This window comes from Myotis davidii, unplaced genomic scaffold (assembly GCF_000327345.1).
Source record: "Myotis davidii unplaced genomic scaffold, ASM32734v1 scaffold44, whole genome shotgun sequence".
NCBI classification, from domain to species: domain Eukaryota; kingdom Metazoa; phylum Chordata; class Mammalia; order Chiroptera; family Vespertilionidae; genus Myotis; species Myotis davidii.
The window spans coordinates 7,722,386-7,744,945 of record NW_006299705.1 but is presented as its reverse complement, the minus strand read 5'-3'; the positions used below and the strand labels follow the sequence as shown (position 1 = coordinate 7,744,945).

General features: G+C 35.7%; 2 protein-coding genes across 3 annotated transcripts in view; one reads left to right on the top strand and one right to left on the bottom strand.

Annotated features, from left to right (window-relative positions):
- XRCC4 (X-ray repair complementing defective repair in Chinese hamster cells 4) overlaps positions 1–10,696 on the bottom strand; it is a 210,967-nt gene extending 200,271 nt beyond the window's left edge. Inside the window, exon 1 of one of the 2 annotated variants that reach the window (XM_006775506.2) lies at positions 10,629–10,696. The gene's annotated coding sequence lies outside the window, so the exon portion shown is untranslated. Of the gene's footprint in view, positions 1–10,434; positions 10,517–10,628 lie in introns of those variants that run through there. The other variant, XM_006775507.2, reaches the window with a different exon arrangement.
- A 125-nt stretch (positions 10,697–10,821) lies between these two features.
- The window catches only part of TMEM167A (transmembrane protein 167A), an 18,808-nt gene continuing 7,069 nt past the window's right edge, over positions 10,822–22,560 (top strand). Inside the window, exons 1-2 of the mRNA XM_006775505.2 lie at positions 10,822–10,922; positions 20,700–20,809. Of these exons, the coding sequence (XP_006775568.1) occupies positions 10,920–10,922; positions 20,700–20,809 (113 nt within the window). The 5' untranslated portion in view covers positions 10,822–10,919. The remainder of the gene's footprint in view (positions 10,923–20,699; positions 20,810–22,560) is intronic.

Sequence of the window (22,560 nt, the reverse complement as noted above, 5' to 3'; positions counted from 1 at the left end):
AAAGTGACCATCTTCCCAGGTTCAGCTGAGATTTTCTTGATTTTAATATTGAAAGTCCTATGTTCCTACAGGCTTAGGAAACCTCAAAACTCCAGGCAAATTAGAATGGTTGGTTTACCTTAAGTAAGAGTAAAATATAGTGAAGACTGTGGGCATAATCTTATTCAAAAACTCATAATATATAGCTGATTTTCAAAGAAGACATTATGTTAACAATCTGATGCTTCATAAATAAAATATTAAAAATATAAAATTAGTCTAAAAAATTAGGTCGTCATCCATTCTCAATTACTTCTCATGGCTGTGGAATGCCAGCTGCTGCCATTTCAAATATCATATTTACTGTTCATTTCCTCTGCTAATCTTTTACAAATACCATTAATAAGCATTAGTTTCAGTGATTCATTTACATTTAACTTCCTCTTCTTTCTTTTCTCTTACTTATGAAAGTATTTAAAAACAATAAATTGGCCTGAATAAATTTCTCACATTAAATCTAACATATAGGTTTCCAAAATGCCCTTAAAATTGGAACAAAAGTTCCAACCTATGACTTACTTATATTCATCAAAAGGACACTCTTGATTACAAATAACGAAGGCAGATGAATGAGTATACTTATCATTTTGGAAACTTTCTAAACTTTCACAAGAATACTTCAGTTCTAATTGCAGAGTTTCATGTAGGAATGACACTTAACAGAACTAAAGAGATATCATAGTACCTGAAATATAGCATTACTAAGCAACAGTCTTTTCTCGTTAGAATTCAGTAATTACGATTTGTTAAGTATCAAAATTTTGACACCTCTCTCATATTTTACTTCCAGAAAAGTAGGGTATTCTTATGAAACACCATCAGTTATGCTTATATGCAGTCTTTTCTACATGAAAAAATATGCTACTCAGAACTGAAATTTAACTAAAGGCAATTGTGTGGAAAAGGAACAAGACTTGCACTGTACTTTTTTTCATTCACAAACCCACCATTTACTTAAAACTGCATCCATTTATCTCCCTTTTTCTAATGGCAAACAAGGAAATGAATGATAATATTGGGGTACAAATGAAAGTTAATCCTACCTAATTCAGCCATACAAAAATATTTAAGAACCATATGAAATTGTCAGTATTTAACAATTTTTAACCCACAAAGAATGGCAATTTTACATGGTTGAAATAATAGTAAGTAATAAACAGTGCATCCTAATTGGATGAATAATTGCATACTTCTTATGCTGCAATTTCAACCACATCTCTGAATATATTTTGGACAACTCTATTGGAAGAAAGTTCCAACATAGAAGCAAAGATTTAATTCTGAGTCTGCTTGGATGATGCATTCCCAAACTGAACTGAAACTTTGAACTTCCTAAAATTTAAATCAAGCCTTGCACATTTAAAGCGAGGGTAAAAATCCTAATAACTCCAGGAGCTATGTGGGTCAGGTTTAAACCCCCCTTATCCGTGGGTAACCCCTCCCCATGGATGCCTGAAACCATGAATAGTATCAAACCATATCCTATATAATACTATATAATAAAAGGATAATATGCACATTGACCCTAACGGCAGAACAACCGAAAACAACTGGGAACAATCGGTAGCTATGATGCACGCACTAACCACCAGTGGGCAGACGCTCAAAATAGAAGCTGCCCCCTGGTGGTCAGTATGCTCCCACAGAGGGAGCTCTGCTCAGCCACAAGCTGGGCTGACGGCTGTGAGCGCAGCAGCAGTGGCAGCGGGAGCCTCTCCTGCCTCCTCCCCAGTACTAAGGATGTCTGACTGCAGCTTAGGGCCGCTCCCCTGGGAGCAGGCCTAAGCCAGCAGGTGGATATCCCCCAAGGGGTCCCGGACTTCGAGAAGGCACAGGCCGGGTAGGGCCCCACCCCCACGAGTGCATGAATTTTCACGTGCCAGGCCTCTATGAGAATCTTAAAAGCAGCAAGAGAAAAACAACTTGTTGCATACAAAGGAAACTCCGTAAGGCTATAATCAGATTTTTCAGCTGAAACTCCACAGGTCAGAAGTGAATGGTATAACATATTCAAGTGCTGAAAGAAAAAAACTTCCAACAAAGAATTAATTCTCTAGCTACAAGTTTATCATTAAGAGTTGAAGAGATTAAGAATTCTTCAAATAAGCAAAAGCTAAAAGAGTACATCACCACTAAACCAGCCTTACAAGAAAGAAATGACACTAATTAAGACAAGAAAGCATACAAAAGTAAAAAATCTCGCCAAAAAAAGGTAAATATATAGTAAAGCTAGTGGATCACTCACTTATGAAGCAAATATGAAGGTTAAAGGACAAAAGTAGTAAAATTAACTAAATGACAATAATTAGTTCAGGGATACATAAAATAAGATGATGCAAATGTTGTGTGGACTTCAGCAAATCATTTAATTTTCTTAACCTAAATTATCTCATACTACCTGCAAAACAGCCGTAAGTAAGTAATTATGTATATTCCATCACTGATATGAATGCACCATACACTTTGGGAAACACTATATTCAACACCAAACAGGAAATTTTACATTTTAAACTTACTATGCTTACACTCTCATCAAATCTAAACCACATGACATTTTTTAAAAAATATATTTTATTGGTTTTTTTACAGAGAGGAAGGGAGAGGGATAGAGAGTTAGAAACATCGATGAGAGAGAAACATCGATCAGCTGCCTCCTGTACGCTCCCTACTGGGGATGTGCCCGCAACCAAGGTACATGCCCTTGACCGGAATCGAACCTGGGACCCTTGAGTCCGCAGGACGAGCCAAACCGGTTAGGACTAAACCATATGACATTTTGCAAACACTGGACAACTTTCTCATTGCTACGTAGTAACTGCATATTTTGCACAAGGCTCTAATAATTCTAGAAGAATATTGTATCTCTATTCAAACACAGGTTCAAGTCTTGGTTATATGCCAAAAAATAAAAAATGTTTCCTAGGTTTTAAAAGTCACTAATTAATAAGTCTCGTGTTTCTCCTTAAAACTCAACATCTTAAATCAAAATGTTGGCAAATTCTCTCTAAAAGAGAGATTAAACCAATTTAAATTTTAAAACTGTCTTTTCCTCTCTTCCATCTTTAATATGATGAAAATAGGTTAAAAGCTTTAATGAAATTCTAAGAAGATTTGATTTTTCATGTTTAACAAAGCATTTATAGAAACAAATATAGCTTCTAACAGACTAGCTGACCTCAAATGAACTTTGCATCCATTCTTCACAATATAAACATAACATCATGTGGCTAAATGATTAGATTGCTAAATAAAAGCCATCAATTTTTGCTATCAGAAAAGAGAAACAATGACAGGTGCAGTCGCAATACCCCTAATTTATGACCTTCTGGGACTGTTTTTAGGACTATCACTCAAAAAACATGAAGTTTAACCTTCTTCTAAAGTTTGCATTACAGATCTAAGATTGTGTGGTTCCAATGACTCATTATACAAGCTTCAAACATCCTTCTACTTTACATGAAATGCTGTTATTATTATAGTAATATTCATATAGGAATTAACAGGGTTGATCTGTGATATTCAACCGTACATATCAACTTTACTCTTTTCTCCAGACTTTCTTCTTAGACATAGTTGTTAGATGATAACCAGAACAAATTTCCTTCTCACACTTAAACTTCAGAAACTTTTTTTTCTTTAAATCTTCACCTGAGGATATTTTTCCATTGATTTTTAGAGAGAGTGGGAGAGGGAAAGACGGAAACATCGTTTGGTTGCCTCCTGCATGCACCTGACCATGGTCTGAGCCTGGGAGGAGCCTGCAACCTAAGTACATGCCCTTGACCATATAATCAAACCCAAGACCCTTCACTTCAGTCCGCAGGCCAACGCTCTTATCCACTGAGCCAAACAGGTTAGGGCCAGAAACTTTATGTTTTCTCTATTGCTAAATTCTTAGAGCACAAACTTTTCGTTCCCAAAGCTAATATCTAAGTCATGACTTGGGCCAATTTTTATAAGAATAATGCTTAAAATGAAGAGGTTGGTTTCTAAACATAATATTAAGGGAAAATTTTTAAAAATCAATTTACACATGAGTATCATAGCACAACTAATTTACAAAGTTATAAAGTACAACCATTCTGTCCTTTTTAAAAGGCACTTAAGTGAAGTCCACATATGGAACTATATCAATATACTCTATTGTATAAGCATCTACCTACAAATTAGCAAAGAAGCATCAATAATTTTTTAAATGTTAACTTTTTAACTGTCCTACATTTAACAGATGCTATATATTTTTTCTGAGCAGCTGTTCATTTGGACATGTTCCTTATTTATTAATATACTGTGTTCAATGCTAGTGTCATATTTCTTAAACAGGAACTTGGAAACTTCCAAATTCTATGGTAAATATTGACATATCTTATGTCAATATTTATACTGCAAGGACTTCGAGTCTCTTCAACAATGGCTGCATCTTATTTCTTAGCAGCCACTTGTTTCTGTTCCAATTGAGCAAGTTCTTTCTTTATCCAATAAAATTCTCATGAACTGTTCAGATAAAATTATAAAACTAAAAGCATCCTCTCAAGCAAAAACCAGATTAAGCTCTGTGCTTATTTCAACAGTTTGGTCACTTCTGCATGGTGAGTAAAGCTCAAAGAAACCAGTCACAAATTCAGGAGTGTCCTCCAAGTAGTATTTGGTTTTGATTACTTAATCTCAAGCCTAATCATTTTCAGCTCCACAAATGACAAGGAACAAATTGCCCATCCTTCTATTATTTTAAAGATGGTCACCTTTCCTCTAGGAAACAGGCTATAGCAAATGCAGCATTGATTTTATACTCATGAGACCGAGCTTGAAATCAAAACTCTACTGCTTCAAAGCTGAATGACTTTCGTCATGCCAACACATTAAAACGTTCATTGACTACCTATGTACCCAGGCTTGGATATCCCAAAGATGAGAATGTGATATCCCACATTCTCAGCTCTCCAGGGACATAGGAACACACAAAGATAAGTATTACAAGCCTCTGAAGTGCAGAGGCAGGGAGGGAGCTCCTCTGGAAAGCCACACATAAGCCAGCCTGACACTGCAGGAAAGGCTTCCTTGAGTTACATCTTTTAAGATATGAATCTTAAAGAGTAAAAAAAAAAAAAAAAAAATGATTTAGGGGTGGAAGGAAAAAGATAAAGAAAGGCACTCCAGGAAGGAGAATCCTCAGGAGCAAAGGCTTGGAGGCAAAAAATAGCATGATATATGGAAATGATAAATAATTCAATGTTTCAGACGGATTGTAAATCAAGGTTTACAAATTCAAATACCCAGTTAAGTTCAATTATTTAACCAAAACATATTGTATACTTCTATGCCCTAAACAGTATTTTAGAAAATGGCATAATTGAATGAGATAAAAATTCTTGCCTTTGTGAAGTTCACATTTTAATAGGAGCAGACGAGCAATTAAAATTATACCTAATAAGTATTAAAATATGGTGAAAAGTACTATAGTAAAAGGCGAAGATAAAACAGGGTAGAGGAAACTGAAGCACAGAAGCCAGCTGGGAGAAGGGGGGAATCAGTTGCAAAGCTACAATTTTAATTAGGAAATTAAGGCAGGCTTTATTGAAATGGTGACATTTGAACACATACATAAAGGAGGTGAAGGAACTAGTTGTGTGGATGTCTGGGAAGAAACATTCCAGGTAGATGAAGCAGCCAGTACAAAGGCCCTAAGGTGGAAATGGGCCTAAGTGAGGGGGCAGAGAATATAAAGGGATAAAGTAAGAGAGGTAATGGGAAATCAGATCACGTAGAGTCTTATCAAATGAGAAGACATGAAATCTTTTTAAGCAAAAAAGCACTGTGACATTAGCTTTTAATAAACGTTTTATTTGAGAGTAATTCTGAATTTACAGAAAAGTTGCAAATATAGAATTCCCATACACCCTTCACACAGTTTCCTCTAAAATTAACCTTATATTACCACGTGCAATTATCAAAACAAAGAAACCAACATTGGTGCACTGCTATTAAGTGGACTCCAAACTACTCAGATTTTACCAGTTTTTTCCACTAATATTTTTTTTGTCTATTCTAGGATCCAATCTAAGATAACATATTGCATTTAGAATCTTACATTTTAATACAACCTTTTACTTACATTTAAAAGTATCACACTAGCTACTGTATGGGAATAGAACTGTAGAGAGCCAAGGATTAAAGAATGCAGGGAGAACTGATAGAACATTATTACTGCAACCCAAAGAAGAAATGATAGTGGCTAATAACAGACATCAAGCAAGAGACAATCTGAATACTAACAGTAGAAATAGTAGGAAACAGTCAAATTCTAGATATATGTTATAGAAAGAATCAATAGGATTTGCTGATGGATTGGATGGAATATAAGAGAATGACTGGAGAATGACTCCAAATATTTAACTTTTAGCAACAGGTTGTACAGAGTTGCCATCAGCTGAAATGAGAAAGAATGGGGCAGGGTTAAAGATAAAGAGTTCAGTTTCTGACATTTAAGTGTGAATATCTTTAAGTAAACAAGTGGATATGTAGAGGTAGAAAGCTGGATATGTGAGTCTGGAGTTCAGAAAGAGAGGGGACAAGGAATATGAATTTGGTAGTCTTCAGTATACAGATGGTGTTCAAAGTCATTAAGACTTGAGGTCATTAGAGGGAGTGTAGACAGAGGAAAAGAGAACCAAAGACTGCACCCTGGAGCACTTCAATAATAAAAGATCAGGACTAACAGAAGGAAGACTGAGAAGGAACAACCAATAAGTAAAAGAAAAACCAAGAGTGTGGAGTCCAGCAAATCAAATGAAGAAAATATATCATCAAAAAAAGAATGATCAATTGTGTCAAAAGTTGCTTACAGTTCAAATGAAAATGATCAACACCTAGAGATCACTGGTAACGCTAACAAAAGCATTTTGCAGGTGCGTGGGAGCAATAGCCATTTTGAAATGATCTCAAGTGAGGGCAGAGTTTGCCACCTCAAAATATGCTTATTGGGATATTGATTATTTTACGCTGGTTAAATAATGAGGAAAAATCTTTAACCTCCCCCCAAGCAGCTTAAAAGAATTTAAACAAAGGTCCTGCTCCAGGAAGAGAGCTATCATCATAGACAATTACAGTTTAATAAGAACTAGTATGTCAGTGGTTCTCAACCTTCTGGCCCTTTAAATACAGTTCCTCATGTTGTGATCCAACCATATAATTATTTTCGTTGCTACTTCATAACTGTAATGTTGCTACTGTTATGTATCGTAATGTAAATATCTGATATACAGGATGGTCTCAGGCGACCTGTGAAAGGGTCGTTCGACCGCCAAAGGGGTCGCGACCCACAGGTTGAGAACTGCTGTAGTATGTAATGAGGAGGAACCTACCAAGGCTCATTTGACCAAAGTCCCCTCTGAACTGTTAAAGATGGCCCAGGAAACATTTATTTACGAAACAGTTGCTTTTCTATTTCTATGTTTGCCCCCCTCCCATACGTAGTCCCAAACCACCATCCCTTACCCTTCTCCTGGGCTCAAAATGGCATGTAAGCCCTAAGTACCCAATTTGTCCTCTTGTCACATATTCTTATGAAACTCCCATATGTACATATGTAATAAACCTGGTTATTTTCTCCTATTAATGTATCTTCTATTTACTTATTAGTCCAGCCAGAACTTTATAAGTGTAGGAGGGAACATTATTTTTTCTTCCCCTATACAAGAAAGAATAGAAAAAAATTGGGATTTAGAGTATAGAGAACTTAAAGGATTTTTCAGAAGAGCAAATCAATAGGGTTTGAAGTGGAGAAAGGTTAAGAGAAGCATTTCTTAAGGTAAAAAAAAAAATAACATGCAGGTCAAACAAAACTTTTATGGGTCTTAATCTACGAGCCATGGGAAAAGAGAATGAAAAAAAAATTGGGGGAAAGGACAGACAAACACTACAACATGAAGAACCTCAACTTCAAACTATGGCGGCTACTTGAGAATCAGAGAAAACAAGCAGTTAAGTAAAACCATTTCATATATGTGATTATCAGTGAGTGAAAGAAAATGAGAAGTCATATAAAAGTAAACCTTCAATACTCAATACTAGATACAAAGTAAAAAGAGAAAAGGGGAGAAAGTGGACTGGTGGCATAAAAGCAATAACAATTTATTTCAAAAACCTTTTATTGAGTGCCTCACATGCAAGTCAATCAACTCTACATCATTATCCCTCCCTTTAAGGAATTTTTAATTTGGTGAAAGAGAAAGCCAGGCACACAATAGGCAATGCTTACTGTGTGCTTATGAATGCCAGATTCTTGATGAGATGATTTACTTGTATGAACTCAGTTAAGTCTCATAACATTGGAGACTATGAACTCTCTCCACAGAAAAATATAAATATGCACTATTTTTACATAAAATTCTAGGAAACCCATGAAACCAAAATTGAAAATACTCCTCTAGATGCAGGAGTGGCAACAGTTTTTGAACAAAGGAATGACACAGATTTTATTTTTAGTAAATAAAGGATCTACGATGATTTAGTAAGAAATGAGAATTCATAGCAGAGCTGCCAGGAAAGAGACTTTTGAAATAGTTAGCAATGTAAGATAGTACTTAAAATAGTTCATTGGCAGTAAAAACCAAAAGTAGGGGGTTTATGTGCTTAATGACCATGTAGCTCAACTACTAATTTCTCAACTCTCACCACAGGACAGATTAATTTTGTTAGCTGTTACATTTTTTTAAAAATTATACACACATGTTTAGCTTCATCTATTGCCATTTGTGTTACTTAATGTAAAACTTTAACTGGCAAATGTTGTTCTTTATTCTTTTGAAGCTGAAGTATGTTAAGTGCCCATGGCCTAAAATTAATTGTAATTCATAAATACAGTAACTCAATTGTGATCGTGAACAACTGCAGCTTCCTAGTGCTCTTCACAGGTAGCTTGAAGCACAGCTTCACACAGAAGTATTCCCCTTAAATCAGTGGTTCTCAACCTTCCTAATGCTGCGACCCTTTAATACAGTTCCTCATGTTGTGGTGACCCCCAATTTCATTGTTACAAATTGAACATAATTAAAGCATAGTGATTAATCACAAAAATATGTAATTATATATGTATTTTCCGATAGTCTTAGGCGACCCCTGTGAAAGGGTCGTTTGACCCCCAAAGGGGTCGCGACCCACAGGTTGAGAACCGCTGCCTTAAATGTTCATATAGATTGAGACGATCTTCACATGAGAGCAGAAACAGTTATAAAATCTCGACACATTTACTACTTCAGAAGCCAAGCTTGATGAGGTGTACAACATAACTTCTATAACTAAGCCAAGTTTGTTTAACTTGAATGGCAAGACTTGCAAGGTATAAATGGCTTGGTTTCTTATAGGAAGAGGTTACTGTACACTTTTTATACATTTCCTACTCCCCTCTTTCCCATGATCATTAAATTTCTCCAAGAAACAGGTCATCTTTATTCCTCTGCTGCACTCTCATTTTCCCAGTAATAAAGCTCAATAAAAACTTGATAAAATTGTGTATTTGACCATTCTTGACAATTCAGTAGATTCAAAAGTAAATCATATTTTTTAAAAAACTGAATGTGGTAGCCAACAATGTAATCATATAACAGAAATCTAATGTTTTAATCACCATGCTGCCCTAAATAAAGAACGATCTCATAGTTAGGCTAAATACAGCTAAGGATCTTATAGTTTGGCCAAAAACTAATAAATCAAGTCCTTATTAGTTTCTTTCCCATTTTTCCTCTATCCACTTTCTGAGTTAATAAAGAATTTAAAAAATAACATTCTGAAAAGAACTCTCTGCTGTTTGAGAAAAAAAACAAAAACTATACAGCTGGAGCCAAAGGGTTGTCATAATTTTCTGATTCATTTAAGGGGGTAGAGGAATAAAGTCAATAATTCCAAAAACTATGCAAACCGAATACATCAACGCGCCTGTTTATCTAGGGTAGGCGAATGAAAAAAATGGGGGGAAATATAGCCTCAGCCACTGGGATTATTAAAATCAGAGGAAGCTAAATTATACTACTAATTAAAAGAAAAAGTTAGCATATGATTTGTCTTGCCGTTGGATCACTTCTCTCGAGTAATCGGCTCTGAACTCGGGAAAGGGCACTTGCTCCCCATTCATTACCACAGAAAGTTGCCTGTGATCCCTAAGGGCCAAACGTTTCAGCCCCAGATGCAACCTACTGACAGTTTACGAAAAGCTGGGGATTGGGAGAGAAGGGGCCAGTGCCAGAGAAATGACCCAACAACCTACTCCACACAACCCTGCAGATTCAAGGGTCCTCCTCATCCAAAACCATTACAGAGCATTTCAAAGACGCTTTGTAATCCAAAGAACCCCCAGGTGCAAAGGGAGCAACTGAACAAACGGAGGGCCCAGCAGCTTACACATTAAAGGGGATCCTAGTCGGGAAACATCCACGCACTGCGGAGTTCAAGGCGGAAAAGAACAGGGAACTAAAAACAATTAAAATTTAAAATATTAAAAGGGGGGGAGGGGGATGAGCAAGCAAAAAAAAAAAAAAGGACAAGACTACCATTACTGTTACTTAAAGAGGCAATCCCTGGCTTCCGAAACCTACCTCTCAGTAACTCGACTTCCGGTCTCCTCCAAAAGGCCCGCTCCCACAGGCTGACGTCTCGCAGCCAATGAGAGTGTCATCTACTTCCGCAGGGGCGCGTGACGTCACTAACTCCCGCCTTCTTCCGGTGAAGGGGAGCCTATCCTACTGTCTCCGTCGCGCGGCCCAGGAGGCGGTGCCCTGAGAGGCCCAACCGGAAGGCCGGAAGGAGCGAGACCGGCAGGCAGCGGGCCCGCCTTTTCCGCCCTGGGCCCGGAAGGGTGATGTGGCTGAGGCTTCGCCGGCCTCACTATGGTAAGAACTGGGGCTGTGGGGTCGCGGTTGAGCTTTCTGAAGGGGCTGTGGCCCCGAATCGGGGCTGGAGGGTTGGGAGGCGGACCCCGGATCGCGGGCCACGGATCCTTGTCACTAACTTAATTCTCTCGGGATTCAGGGGCTGCACAGGCCCGGGAGACATGTGGCCCCTGCACGCCCAACCCGGGAGAACCGGGGCCGACCCCCCAAGTATGATCCCGGGTCTGGAGCCCGTCCCGTTCTCAGAGGCCACTTTCTTGATCTCTTTCGGAGAAATGTGCTGGTTTGGCTCTTGGTGGTCCTTGACCCTTGGAGACATTATGGCTTCTGGAGTTTGATCTGTTACTTTGCTCTTCTCTCCCTATGCTCCTGATCCAGATCTTTTATGTTTAATTGTTGTCCAACTTTACACCTGACTTTTTAATCTGTAGAATTAGTGGCCTTTAAGTCCCTCCTACTTGATTCTCTAACCAGTGCTTCTCAATCTTCCTAATGCCGCGACCCTTTAATACAGTTCCTCATGTTGTGGGGACCCCGCCAACCATAAAATTACTTTCGTTGCTATGTCAGAACTGTAATTTTGCTACTGTTATGAATCGTAATGTAAATATCTGATATGCAGGATGTATTTTCATTGTTCGCGACCCACAGGTTGAGAACCGCTGCTAGGATGCTACTTTACACACTGTAGGTTTTCATGATTGGAGGTTTCTGCAAAGATGGGTTTTCTTCTGGCCTCAGGCCTTCCTCTCTTTCCATCATGTTATTACGGTTGTATGTGTTATTTTATGTTACTGCAGATTCATCTGCTAGTGGGGGCCTCTTAGAAAAGTTTGAAATTAAGTCACAAAAGTTTGCAAAGGAAATGCTTCCATCTTCAGCCTGAAAAAAAGGAGGTAAAGCCAGCGTGGACAGAGGACAGATGCAGTGTCAGTAGTAATAGATCAGGCACCCAAGCTCTGTCTGAGGCATTTTACCTGTGTTATGATAAAATGCCAAAAGCCTCTGCTTCATGCCCTCATGATGACTTTATGAAGTCCACGTGCCAAATGTTGCAGTTATGAGCACATTTGAGGGGAAAGGATGCCTGCCTTTTATTATAGAATCAAAAGCAACCACAGTGCCCAAAGTGCTATTCTGCAATAGTTGCTAAGCTTGTATTCCCAGAAGTTCCCACAGCAGAAAACCTTTAGGCATTTATAGAGGAGATAGCAGTTTGTCCCAAGTTATTACTCCCTTGGACAAGGATACTGTCCAGCTTCTTTCTCCACCTACCAAATGTAAGGTGGATACACTTGCTCTGATTAGTGAGCTGTCATTTAACTTACATTTGGTTCCTTCAATTTAAAGAGTAGAGAGATTGTTACTCTTAATTCTTGTATCTCTTCCAAGAAGTTGATAAGCATTGTCTTATTTCAAGCTTAAAAGCATTGTCTTCTTTCAAGCCCACAACAATTCTGAGTAGATGAAGGAAGTCAGGGACAGGGAGATCGATGTGCTTGGGGTTGCACAACCTAGTAGAACTCAAATTTATTTTAATGTCCAGATGCCAGAAATCTTCATTTGTTAATAGAAACAACCTAATAGGGGATGAAATGTCTCAGTGATTTGTCACTCATATGTAATATGCCAGTCAGACACAGGTGGCTAATAGGAACAACTGCCGGGTGGTTAATTTTTCATTTCTGCTTTGTTCCTATGAGCTTCAGGTGTCAGCATTGAGTTTGTACCTAAACTTGGTGTATTTATGAAGTTACCCAGTGATAATGACTTAAATCCGAGTTACCTTATTTTAATGAATTCTTTTTTAAATGCTTTTCAAGGCCATAAAATGTTTGTCAACAGTAATAATTTACAACTATCAGAGCATAAACAGTATGATAAGTAGACCACTTAAGAATTAATATTTTTTAGAAATTTAGAATACTTTGTTCTCCCTAAATTTTTATATCTTTGAAGATTCACTTCAAGTTTCATCTGTTCCTAAAAAGCCTTCCCTGTCCTATTTTTGTCTGCTCCTTTTAGGTATCCATTTGGGCATCCAGAGTCCTCGTATATATTTCCAGTATCCCACTAGCATAGCACTTATTGCAAGAAAAACAGCAAAAAAGGTGTTGCCTACATTTCTCCCCTCTTTAGGTAGAGTTCTCGAAGTGAAGACTAGATCTTTCGATCTTGACATCACAGTGTCAATTAAAGTTCGTACGCCAAATGAATGAGAGTTTGGAATAAAGTCATGTGAGACATGCTCAGGGTATTCAAGGACTTCCCAATCCAGTGGAAAACTATTAAATAAGTAAATTCCATGTGGTATCTGCTAATATTTAGAAAGACAATCTGTGTAGTGGAAAGACTGAGCCAGATGGTCAAAATCATTAGCAATTCCCATCCTTTTCTTGGTTAAACTAAGGAAGTTGATCTTCATTTCGTTTATTTGTTGATGTATTAGGTGACTTACAGATATTCTCATTTAATGCTCACAAACTCTGCAGAGTGGGAGCTTTTGCCCACATTTTATATTTAAACTGAGTATAAGCGAAGGGGTGCGAAATGTCCTCCCTCATCTTATAGCAGAGAGAATATTAGCACAAAAGTTCTAATGAAACACAAAAATGAGTAATTCTGGCTGGGAACTGCTGCAGAGAGATAGTGCTCTGACCTGTATGTTCAAGAGTGATTAGGGATTACCTAAGGCAGTGGTTCTCAACCTGTGGGTCGAGACCCCTTTGGGGGTTGAACAACCCTTTCACAAGGGCCGCCTAAGACCATCGGAAAACACATATATAATTACATATTGTTTTTGTGATTAATCACTATGCTTTCATTATGTTCAATTTGTAACAATGAAATTGGGGGTCACCACAACATGAGGAACTGTATTAAAGGGTCGCGACATTAGGAAGGTTGAGAACCCCTGACTAAGGAATCATTAGCTAGAGCTGGACAGTGTTCTCTATCCTTTAGATAACAGATAAAGGAAGTGGCAGTTACGGAGCCAAAGGGCATCAAGTTGGATAGTTGCTTGGGAACTGGCAGCAATAGCAGTTAAGTACTGAAATGATGAAAAATGAGACTGGAAAGATTGGGGCCAGATCTTGAAGGGGTTTTTGCCATACTAAGGACTTTATATTTTGATGATGTTTGTTTACCTGGTAAAAGACTTGGAGCAAGGAAGAGAATGGTGTGCATTTTAGAAAACCAACTGGTAATAATACAGAGGGTATATTAAAATAGAAGATTAAAATTTGGGAGACCAAGTTAGAAATAAAAGCAGTGATCCAGGTAGTATATGATTGAATGCCTGAACTCTTGACAATAGTAGTTAGGTTAAAGGAAAGGATAAATAAGAAAATAATTTTGAAGGTGTTGCCAGTGAAGAACAGAGTTGGGTGCTCCTAATCTGGACTGTAGTTTTATGCATAGCAATGAAAGTTATTAATTTAAATGGAAAGTGTAAGTAAAGAAAGTCTCTTCATACTTTTGAAACAGGTCCAGAGAGATCAAATGGCTACTTAGTCCAGCTTCCTCACTTTGCAAAGGGAATTAAACTGATGCTTAGAGATGATGATTTACCCAAGGATAAATTTATACACTTGGATTATTTCATTAAATAATCCTAATGTTTACTAGCCACCGGTACTCAGAGAAGCTGGTGTGTTCTTAGCATTGAAGCATTAAGCAGTCCTGGTTTCTGAGTTTCAAATTAAACTAAGATAGCTTCACCTTAACGTTCTAATAATGCTAAAAGAAAATGTTAAATATTTCTTTGTATTAGTGAAAATCTTTTCAGTCACCTGTAGTCAATTATTTGGGGTAAATGGAGTATTTGTGTATGTGTTTGCATATTCACATACAGGCTTACATTTTTCCCTGTATTTCCATGTTTTCCATTTTCAGAAATAATAGTGGTACATATGAATTTACAAGTACAAACTAGTTGGAAAATGCTGACCTGACCTAGATTTATAAATGATAAAGTGCTGACCCACTTTTCCAGTGCTGTATAATTTTGTAACACAATTAGGTCAGGAATGTCATCTCTGGGTTTCTTTCGACCCCCAGAGAGGGATAAATGACTTTAGTTTTGTGTAAAAGCAATAGTTATTAAAGTAAGTAAAATTGCTACTATTTGGAGTTTTTAAAATTTAAATCTTTGGTATTCAGTTCTTGATTAAAGTGAATTTTAGCTTAACTGGCAGAATTAAATATGTTAATAAAAATGTGTTTCCCACTTTGGAAACAGTCAACATTTAAAGCTCCCAGACAGTGTTAAGCATAAAGAGGGCCCTTAATTAACAAATTGATTAAACAATTTATTTTAATAATCTTAAAAATAAAGACATAAGCTACTTGTAGCCTAAGTAATCCAGGACTAATGAAAATACTATAGGCTTAGTTAAAGTCTTATGGTTAGCAACCAGTCATTGAGCACTCTCTGGGCAGATCACCCTTTAGCATATTAGTATGCATATTTCTGCTGCTTTTTCTCATTGTTTCTTTATTTGAACCTTTAAACTGCAGGGATCTTTTCCTTTTTTTCCCCTCTGTTCCTAATGTTTTGGATGGTTTCTTTTACTTAGAAGTATTTTTATTTATACATCTAAAAACAAAACTTTATGTTGAATTCTTGTCCTTATATTCAAACTCAGTGACTAGTTTTAACATCTTGCTGATCTTTCAGTAGACAACTTGTGTGCAGACCCGCGTTGTCTCATGACCAGTCAGCATTAGCATTCAGGAATGATTCCAAAAATAAGAAATTATATCTGCATAGATAAAATGACAAAAACAGTATCTGAAATAGGTATTGCTAACTTTCAAACACTTCAGTATAGCAAATTTTAAAAAGATGTATCAACATTGCAAATAATTTCGTGTTTGGACATTAAGCTTTGCATTGACCAATTTCTTTGTCTATTCATTGATAAATGATTTCATGCACTGTAGTGGTGGCCAAATGAAAATCTAAGTTATTTTCATTATTTCAAATGGACTGAGAAATCATGATTTTACTTTAAAGAGATTATACAAAGTAAATGACTCATTAAGTTGATTTCCTTCTGGTTTAGATAAATTAATTCAGTACAATAACACTAATTATGTGAAGTATTTTAGAAGCTCTGATTAGCTATGCATAGTGTGATAGGTCTGGAGTATGGAGGGATAATAAAAGGGGCCTTTGGAGGAAAATAGTTGGGAGATTTCCCATTACCATTTTTTTAAGCACAACTGTAAGAGTAATGGTCAAAAGTCAAGGGTTACCATTTTGACTGTATTCAAGGTTGGTTGTTCTCCAGGTGCCCAAGCAACCCTGAGTCTAGGAAATGTCATTGAGATACCTCATAAAAAGGAAGTGTTTGTAGGTATGGTCAACAGAATAACAAACACACACACACACACACACACAAAAGAAAACCCTGCAAATATGTTCTTATTGGGCAAAAGAAACTTTGCATATTTGATTAAGAATTTTGGAATGGGATGAGTATCTTGAATTATGGGGAGAGGGAAGGGACGATTTAATCACAAAGATACTTGTAAGAGGGAGGCAGGAGGGACATAAGTCCACAAAAAGTGACTGCAGAAGTCAGGGGGTCACTAGCCAAGGAATACATGCAGCCTCTAGAAGCTAGAAAAGGCGAGAAAATAAATTCTTCCCTAGAGCCTCCAGAAGGAATAGTTTATAACTCCTTAGTTCCCATGTGCATTATTTAGTGTTAATTCATGTAGCTAGTATTTATTAAGCTGGAAAGCATGCATTGTATAACCCCCTGCCATTGTCACAGGGTGTCCTCACGGAAAACTAGGTAAACCTGAGATTGGAGAATTCTTTGAGGTTCTAGAATTTTCTGCCAGCCAGCTTGCCCACTTAGTCATCGAGACCTCTTAGGTGAATCAGAAGAATACACATTGTCCCATATGCAATCACCAACTGCCCAATAGAACTTTCTCTGAATTCCAGTTTGTGATACAAAAAGATTTAAATATTGAAAGGAAATTACCTAAGGCCTTTATTTTATTCTACAGTCTGTGCCCTTTACATAAACATGGTCTTTGCTTCTTCCTTCTGGATTTTCCAAGTATTAATGACAAGTAAATATAAATGCAAAGGAGTATGTGGAGGTTTCTCATAAGTAAACAATATGCAGCATTCTGATCTACACTTTTTTGTAATAACGTGCAATGTTAATTTGGAATCTAAGTATGCTCTTGCATTTGTTAAAATGATATTATTTGTGATTCTTTACAAGTTCTTGTTCATTCAGTATTTTTCAGTGACTACTGTGCCCTTTTTTTTTTAATAGTCACCGGGGTTAATAAGAACCCCAATAAAATAAAGGATACAATTACAGTACAGTTTGATGGGTACTGTCATAGGCATCTATGTGTGTAACACATGTCAAAGATCCTGACTGCTTGTTGTGGAGAGTGGGGACGGGAAAGATTTCACAGAGGAGGTACCTCTTGAGTTGAGACCAATTTCAGTCAGTTCCCCAGGCAGGAAAAACTAGATGGAAATGTGCGAAAATACAGAATAACTTGAAAAAGATTTCATGATTTAAAAGATCTGAAAAAAATTAAACACGGTAAACGAATTTTACTTCCTTTACCACCTTATCATCTTTCCCTCTATTTTGTGGTCAGATATGCTTTATTTTTTCTTGGCTTCTTCCCTTTTCTTTAATAACACTTCCCTATTTAAAATCCCAATTAATTTTCTACAGAGCAGGAACATCTGTTTCCTTTAACCCTGAGACTAAAATTTTATATCAGTGGCCAACAGATGCTAAGCATTAAGAGGAATGCTTAGGCAGGCTAAGCCGTGGTACACTAATGTCTAGAAGTTGAAACACTTTAAACCAGTCTGAGTACATCTCAAAGACTTTACCACCTAAGATTATTTGTTTAAATTTTAGGGTTTATAAACCCCAGGAACAAAGTTGTATGTATTATATATTTCATACTTGCAAATGATTTTCATTTTTTAAATGGTTTAACATACAAATGTATATGACACACCCCACTTCTTTAATAATAGCCATGTTTCTAAGTGCCTCAAAATCTTTTATTATGAAAAATTCAAACATACAAAGGTAGAAAGAAGAGCACAATGAAGCCTCATATACTCAGCATTTCAGCACCTACTCCTTCCACCACACACACACACTGGATTACTTAGAAACCAATCCCAGACAGCATATCATTTAAGCATGTTTCTTTAACAAGACATTCAGGGAAGGAAAAAATATACATTGCAAAATCATGAATTTAGGTACTCCATTAAGGAAGATGATAAAGCTCCTTTGCAAATTTATTTTCCAGCCACTTTACTACATAAATCCTTTGCTTAATACAATAAATCTGCACATTATTCCCCAAACATGCAAATTTTTGATCTGTGGAATGCTTTACATGCCTTGGTCTCTTCTGGAGCCTGCTCTCTGTTCTTTGCCCATCTGATTATGCTCTTGCAGGGCTTGATTCAGTTCCTGCTTTCTCCTTGAGGCTTTTCCTGACTTTCCTTTATGAAAACAGCACTTTTTTGTCAGTATGGCTCAGTAGTCACATATGCTACAGCGAATTGCTATTTAGTTTTGAAAATACATGTCCTATTAAAACTGCTGTATACCTCAGTTAAGATGTATAAAATAAGAGTATTCATAACATATATATGAGGATAAATAAGATAATCTAAAATAAGCACTCAGTGAATATCAATTGTTGTAAAGTCCTGGAGGAAAGGAATCATGCTATGTACTTTTTAAATCCCATATCTAGCCTTATACCCCAGAGTAGATATTAAATATATGTTTAGTTATGTTGGCTGGAAGGAAATATATTTCATGAGGTTATTATCAAATACTGTATTTATCAACATACTGATATGTATGTTCAATATACATGTTCAAAATACGACCTTTGGAAGGTAAGCATTGTGAGATATTTATTATTTTCTATCTAGAATTGATCCTGAGTTCATCCATTAACTCTGTTTAAGTTATAAAATGTGTATCACTTGTCTTCACCGATGCAAAATTAAAATCCAATTCAATTAAAACAAAGGCATATTTAAATTTACTCTATGAAAAAAATGATTTCCATAGAAAAATAACTTAAAATAACACAAAAGTTTTTTGTTTATCTTTTTCAGACCGTAATACTTAGAAAGTTTGAGAAATCCAAAAAAGTTGAGAAGTAGGTTAAAAACCTTGCAGAGATAATCACTGCATTATACTTTTGAATAAAGCTTTACATAGCTAAAGATATGATTGTGAAATCGTGCATGCTGCTTTTCCTACCACTTAGCATTGTATGTAATCATTTTTGTCCTTAAGGATATTGGTAAATAACATGTATCTTTTTTTAAATATTTTGAATAGTTTATAAATATTCTAAAAATGTATAAAAGGTTAGAAGTATTATGACAGTTTTTGACAGGGCTAGTTTCTTTTTTTAGAATTCTGGCCTTTCTTTTTCATGTGAACTTCAAAATCAATTATCTCTATTTCAAAAATAACTTGTTGATATTAAGTTCACTTTAAATTTACAGATTAATTTGACGATATTGCCTTCTAATATAAGAATCAGGTATAGCACTTCATTCTACTTCTGTGTTCTTCGTTATGTCTTAAGGTTTTGTCAGTTTTGTTCTTTGATGCCAATCTTTAGCATTTCATATTAAGCTTATTCTAGATATTTTGCTATTGTACATGAAATCTTATTTTTCTTATTATGTCTTTTAAATGGTTGATGATATAATCATGAAGGCTATTGATTTAAATATTTTAATTATGTACCCAGCCACCTTACTTGATTATTTTATGGTCTTGTAATTGTTTTTCACTGGATTCTTTTGGGCTTATTATATATACAGTAGCATTTGTGCACTTTTTATTTATTCAACCATCCCTTATTTGGTTCCTAATGTGTGTTAAATGCTAGAAATTGAGTCTGATCAGACAATGTCCACTCTTCAGGGACCATTCAGTATTATAATAAATGTATATCAGTTTGCTATGGGAACAGAAAGGAGTATTCTATATGAAATAGGAGAGGGGAAGCAGATGAGTTCAAGATTTCCTGGAAAAGATAATGCTTGAGCTGAGTTTTGAAGAGAGTAAGTCTACCTTTCTTTTACTATGACTGGAAACATGATTTCCTGTGTTATTTTTATTGAACAACTTTTAAACATTCAGCAGTAAATGATCAAGTGTTTTTCTTTCACCAAAAGCAAATAACATAGTATGAATCGGTGCATGATTGCTTAAATTTAAAGCATCCTTATCCTAAAAGGATTTCAGAATTGAAAGAAACTTTAGCCAACATTTAGTCCATCTCCCTACTCTCCACTCAGTTTTTCAGATGTGAAACAGAGACTTAGAGGCTAGTGAGTCCATTGAGATCATGTAGCCAGCTACTGGTAGAGCTTGGAGACTCTTTGTCCTACATGTTGTCTGGACCTCCAGAACATCTGTATTAATTACATATTGATTCAGCTTTGATGGGCTATTTTGGATTTGTGACTTTTTTGTAGTAGTGTTTTTAAAGTTGTTGAATTTAGAATTTTTGTTACATCTTCTCCATTCCTTAGCCCAAAGACTAAAGAAGAACGTACACTCTCAGAATACCTTATTATTTTGGTTTTAAGTGTTCTCAGACATGTTTTTCTGTTTGGCTTTTTGAAGAAAAAAATACGATTCTTTATATGGACTTGTCAGTCATATTTTGCCTATGCAGGTTTTCTTTTGATATTAATTTTCCTTTTTCTCTTTTTAGTCTGCCATTTTCAATTTTCAGAGTCTGTTGACTGTAATCTTGCTGCTTATATGTACCTGTGCTTATATCCGATCCATGGCACCCAGCCTCCTGGACAGAAATAAAACTGGGTATGTTACTAATGATGTCTAATCACCCAAATTAATTCTTATAGATATTGAATGTAAATTACTCTAAACGTCATTAAACAATTTAATTTCTATATGTAGCTTAGTTTTGTAATAACTTTTTACATTATTTTCTTACTCTGTTTTAAAAATCAAACTATATTCACAGAATCTTATTAAATAAAAAGATAAATATCAGAAGTGACCTGAAATTTGTTAGATTGAAAAATATGTATATTTAAAAGATGCAACATATTTTTTGCCGGGATTAAGAATATAGAATAATTAGTAAAATCGGTTATCACATTTTGAAAGTATTAAAGTTTGTAAGCATACTTTCTATAAAAATAATAATATAGATATTCTCTGGTCTAAGACTGCTCTAATCATATGAACCCCCAGTCTATATCATAAAGTAAACATCTTTGAAGAAATTTATTTACTTAAACATTCTTGGGCATGTCACATCCCTGTTAATTATTAGATTCATTATCCCACCCCCAAAAAAATTTGAGCTTAATATCATAACACACAGAATTAAATGTTAAAGTGTTATGTTCATAATACAGAAATACATGTTGAATTTAACCAAAAGGAGAGTATATTAAAAAAAGAGAACATGTGGTAAAAACTTTTCTTTGCCTTATGTATTTGTTAATTTTCTATGAATAATTGTCTTAATCCTTTCATGATAAGAATCTGTACCTCACTTAATGATTTTAAGAAATAAAAGGATGAAATAATAGAATATTTCACATAAGAATAATTATCTCCAGCACCTTTTTTTGTTTTTAACAGGAAGATAAGATAAGGGCCAAATTAGTATCCGAAAAGGTCAAACACTTCTCTTCCGCTAATAAAAACTTCTACAAAAGGCCAAGTGGTAGATATTCAACCATGAGAGTAATAATTTCTGCTCTCTTTCTTTCAATCCTATTCTATCTTTGGAGTCCTAATTAACATCAATTCAAACATCCCATTCTCTAAATTATTTGTGTGTGTTTTTTAACCCTTTTTATTTACTAGAGTTGTTTAGACATTTGTAAAGAAATAAATAGAGCGCTAACCAGTTTTGAATATTGAAAATCGTTAGTCCTGTTTTAATAAACTGATAATCTGTCTCTGTTTGCCTGAGGGATTTTATTTAATTTACTAAAGTTGAAAACAGATGCTATTTGTCCATCAGTTTTTATGACAATGCCCCACTTCCTTTGTAGACATTGTCTTTTTGTCATTCCTTTTTTTCTAAACTATTGCACTTCGTCTGCGGCACTCAATTTAATACTTTGTCCATTTGTTGAAATTGCTTAATTGTATTTGTTTCTTACTTGCATGTGAAGTCTTTTTACCCAACCAGTTTTATTTCCTCCTTTCCTTTCTCTGTAACCCCAACTATTACTTATAGTTAAAGCATATGGTAGAAACCAGTAAACATTCTCATTGATCCATTGTTTGGATTTCTAATATAATACTAACTTCTATCTGTTATACTTTTAAGTGTTTGTTTCATTAAAGAATAATCACATAATAGTAGAATAGAATATGTTGATGCTATTATGAAGAAAGTAGATTGCATGTGGAAATATGTCTGTTCCTCATTCCTTTGGGAGCAGGAATACCTCCATAACATGCTACATAAAAGGAGTTCTCAGGGCTGCCAACCTTACAGTAGAGGTTGAGTAGTAGTATATTTCTCCTACATAGAAGACCGAAGAAATAACATGCGTATTTTTACACTTTAAAGTTTATGTTGA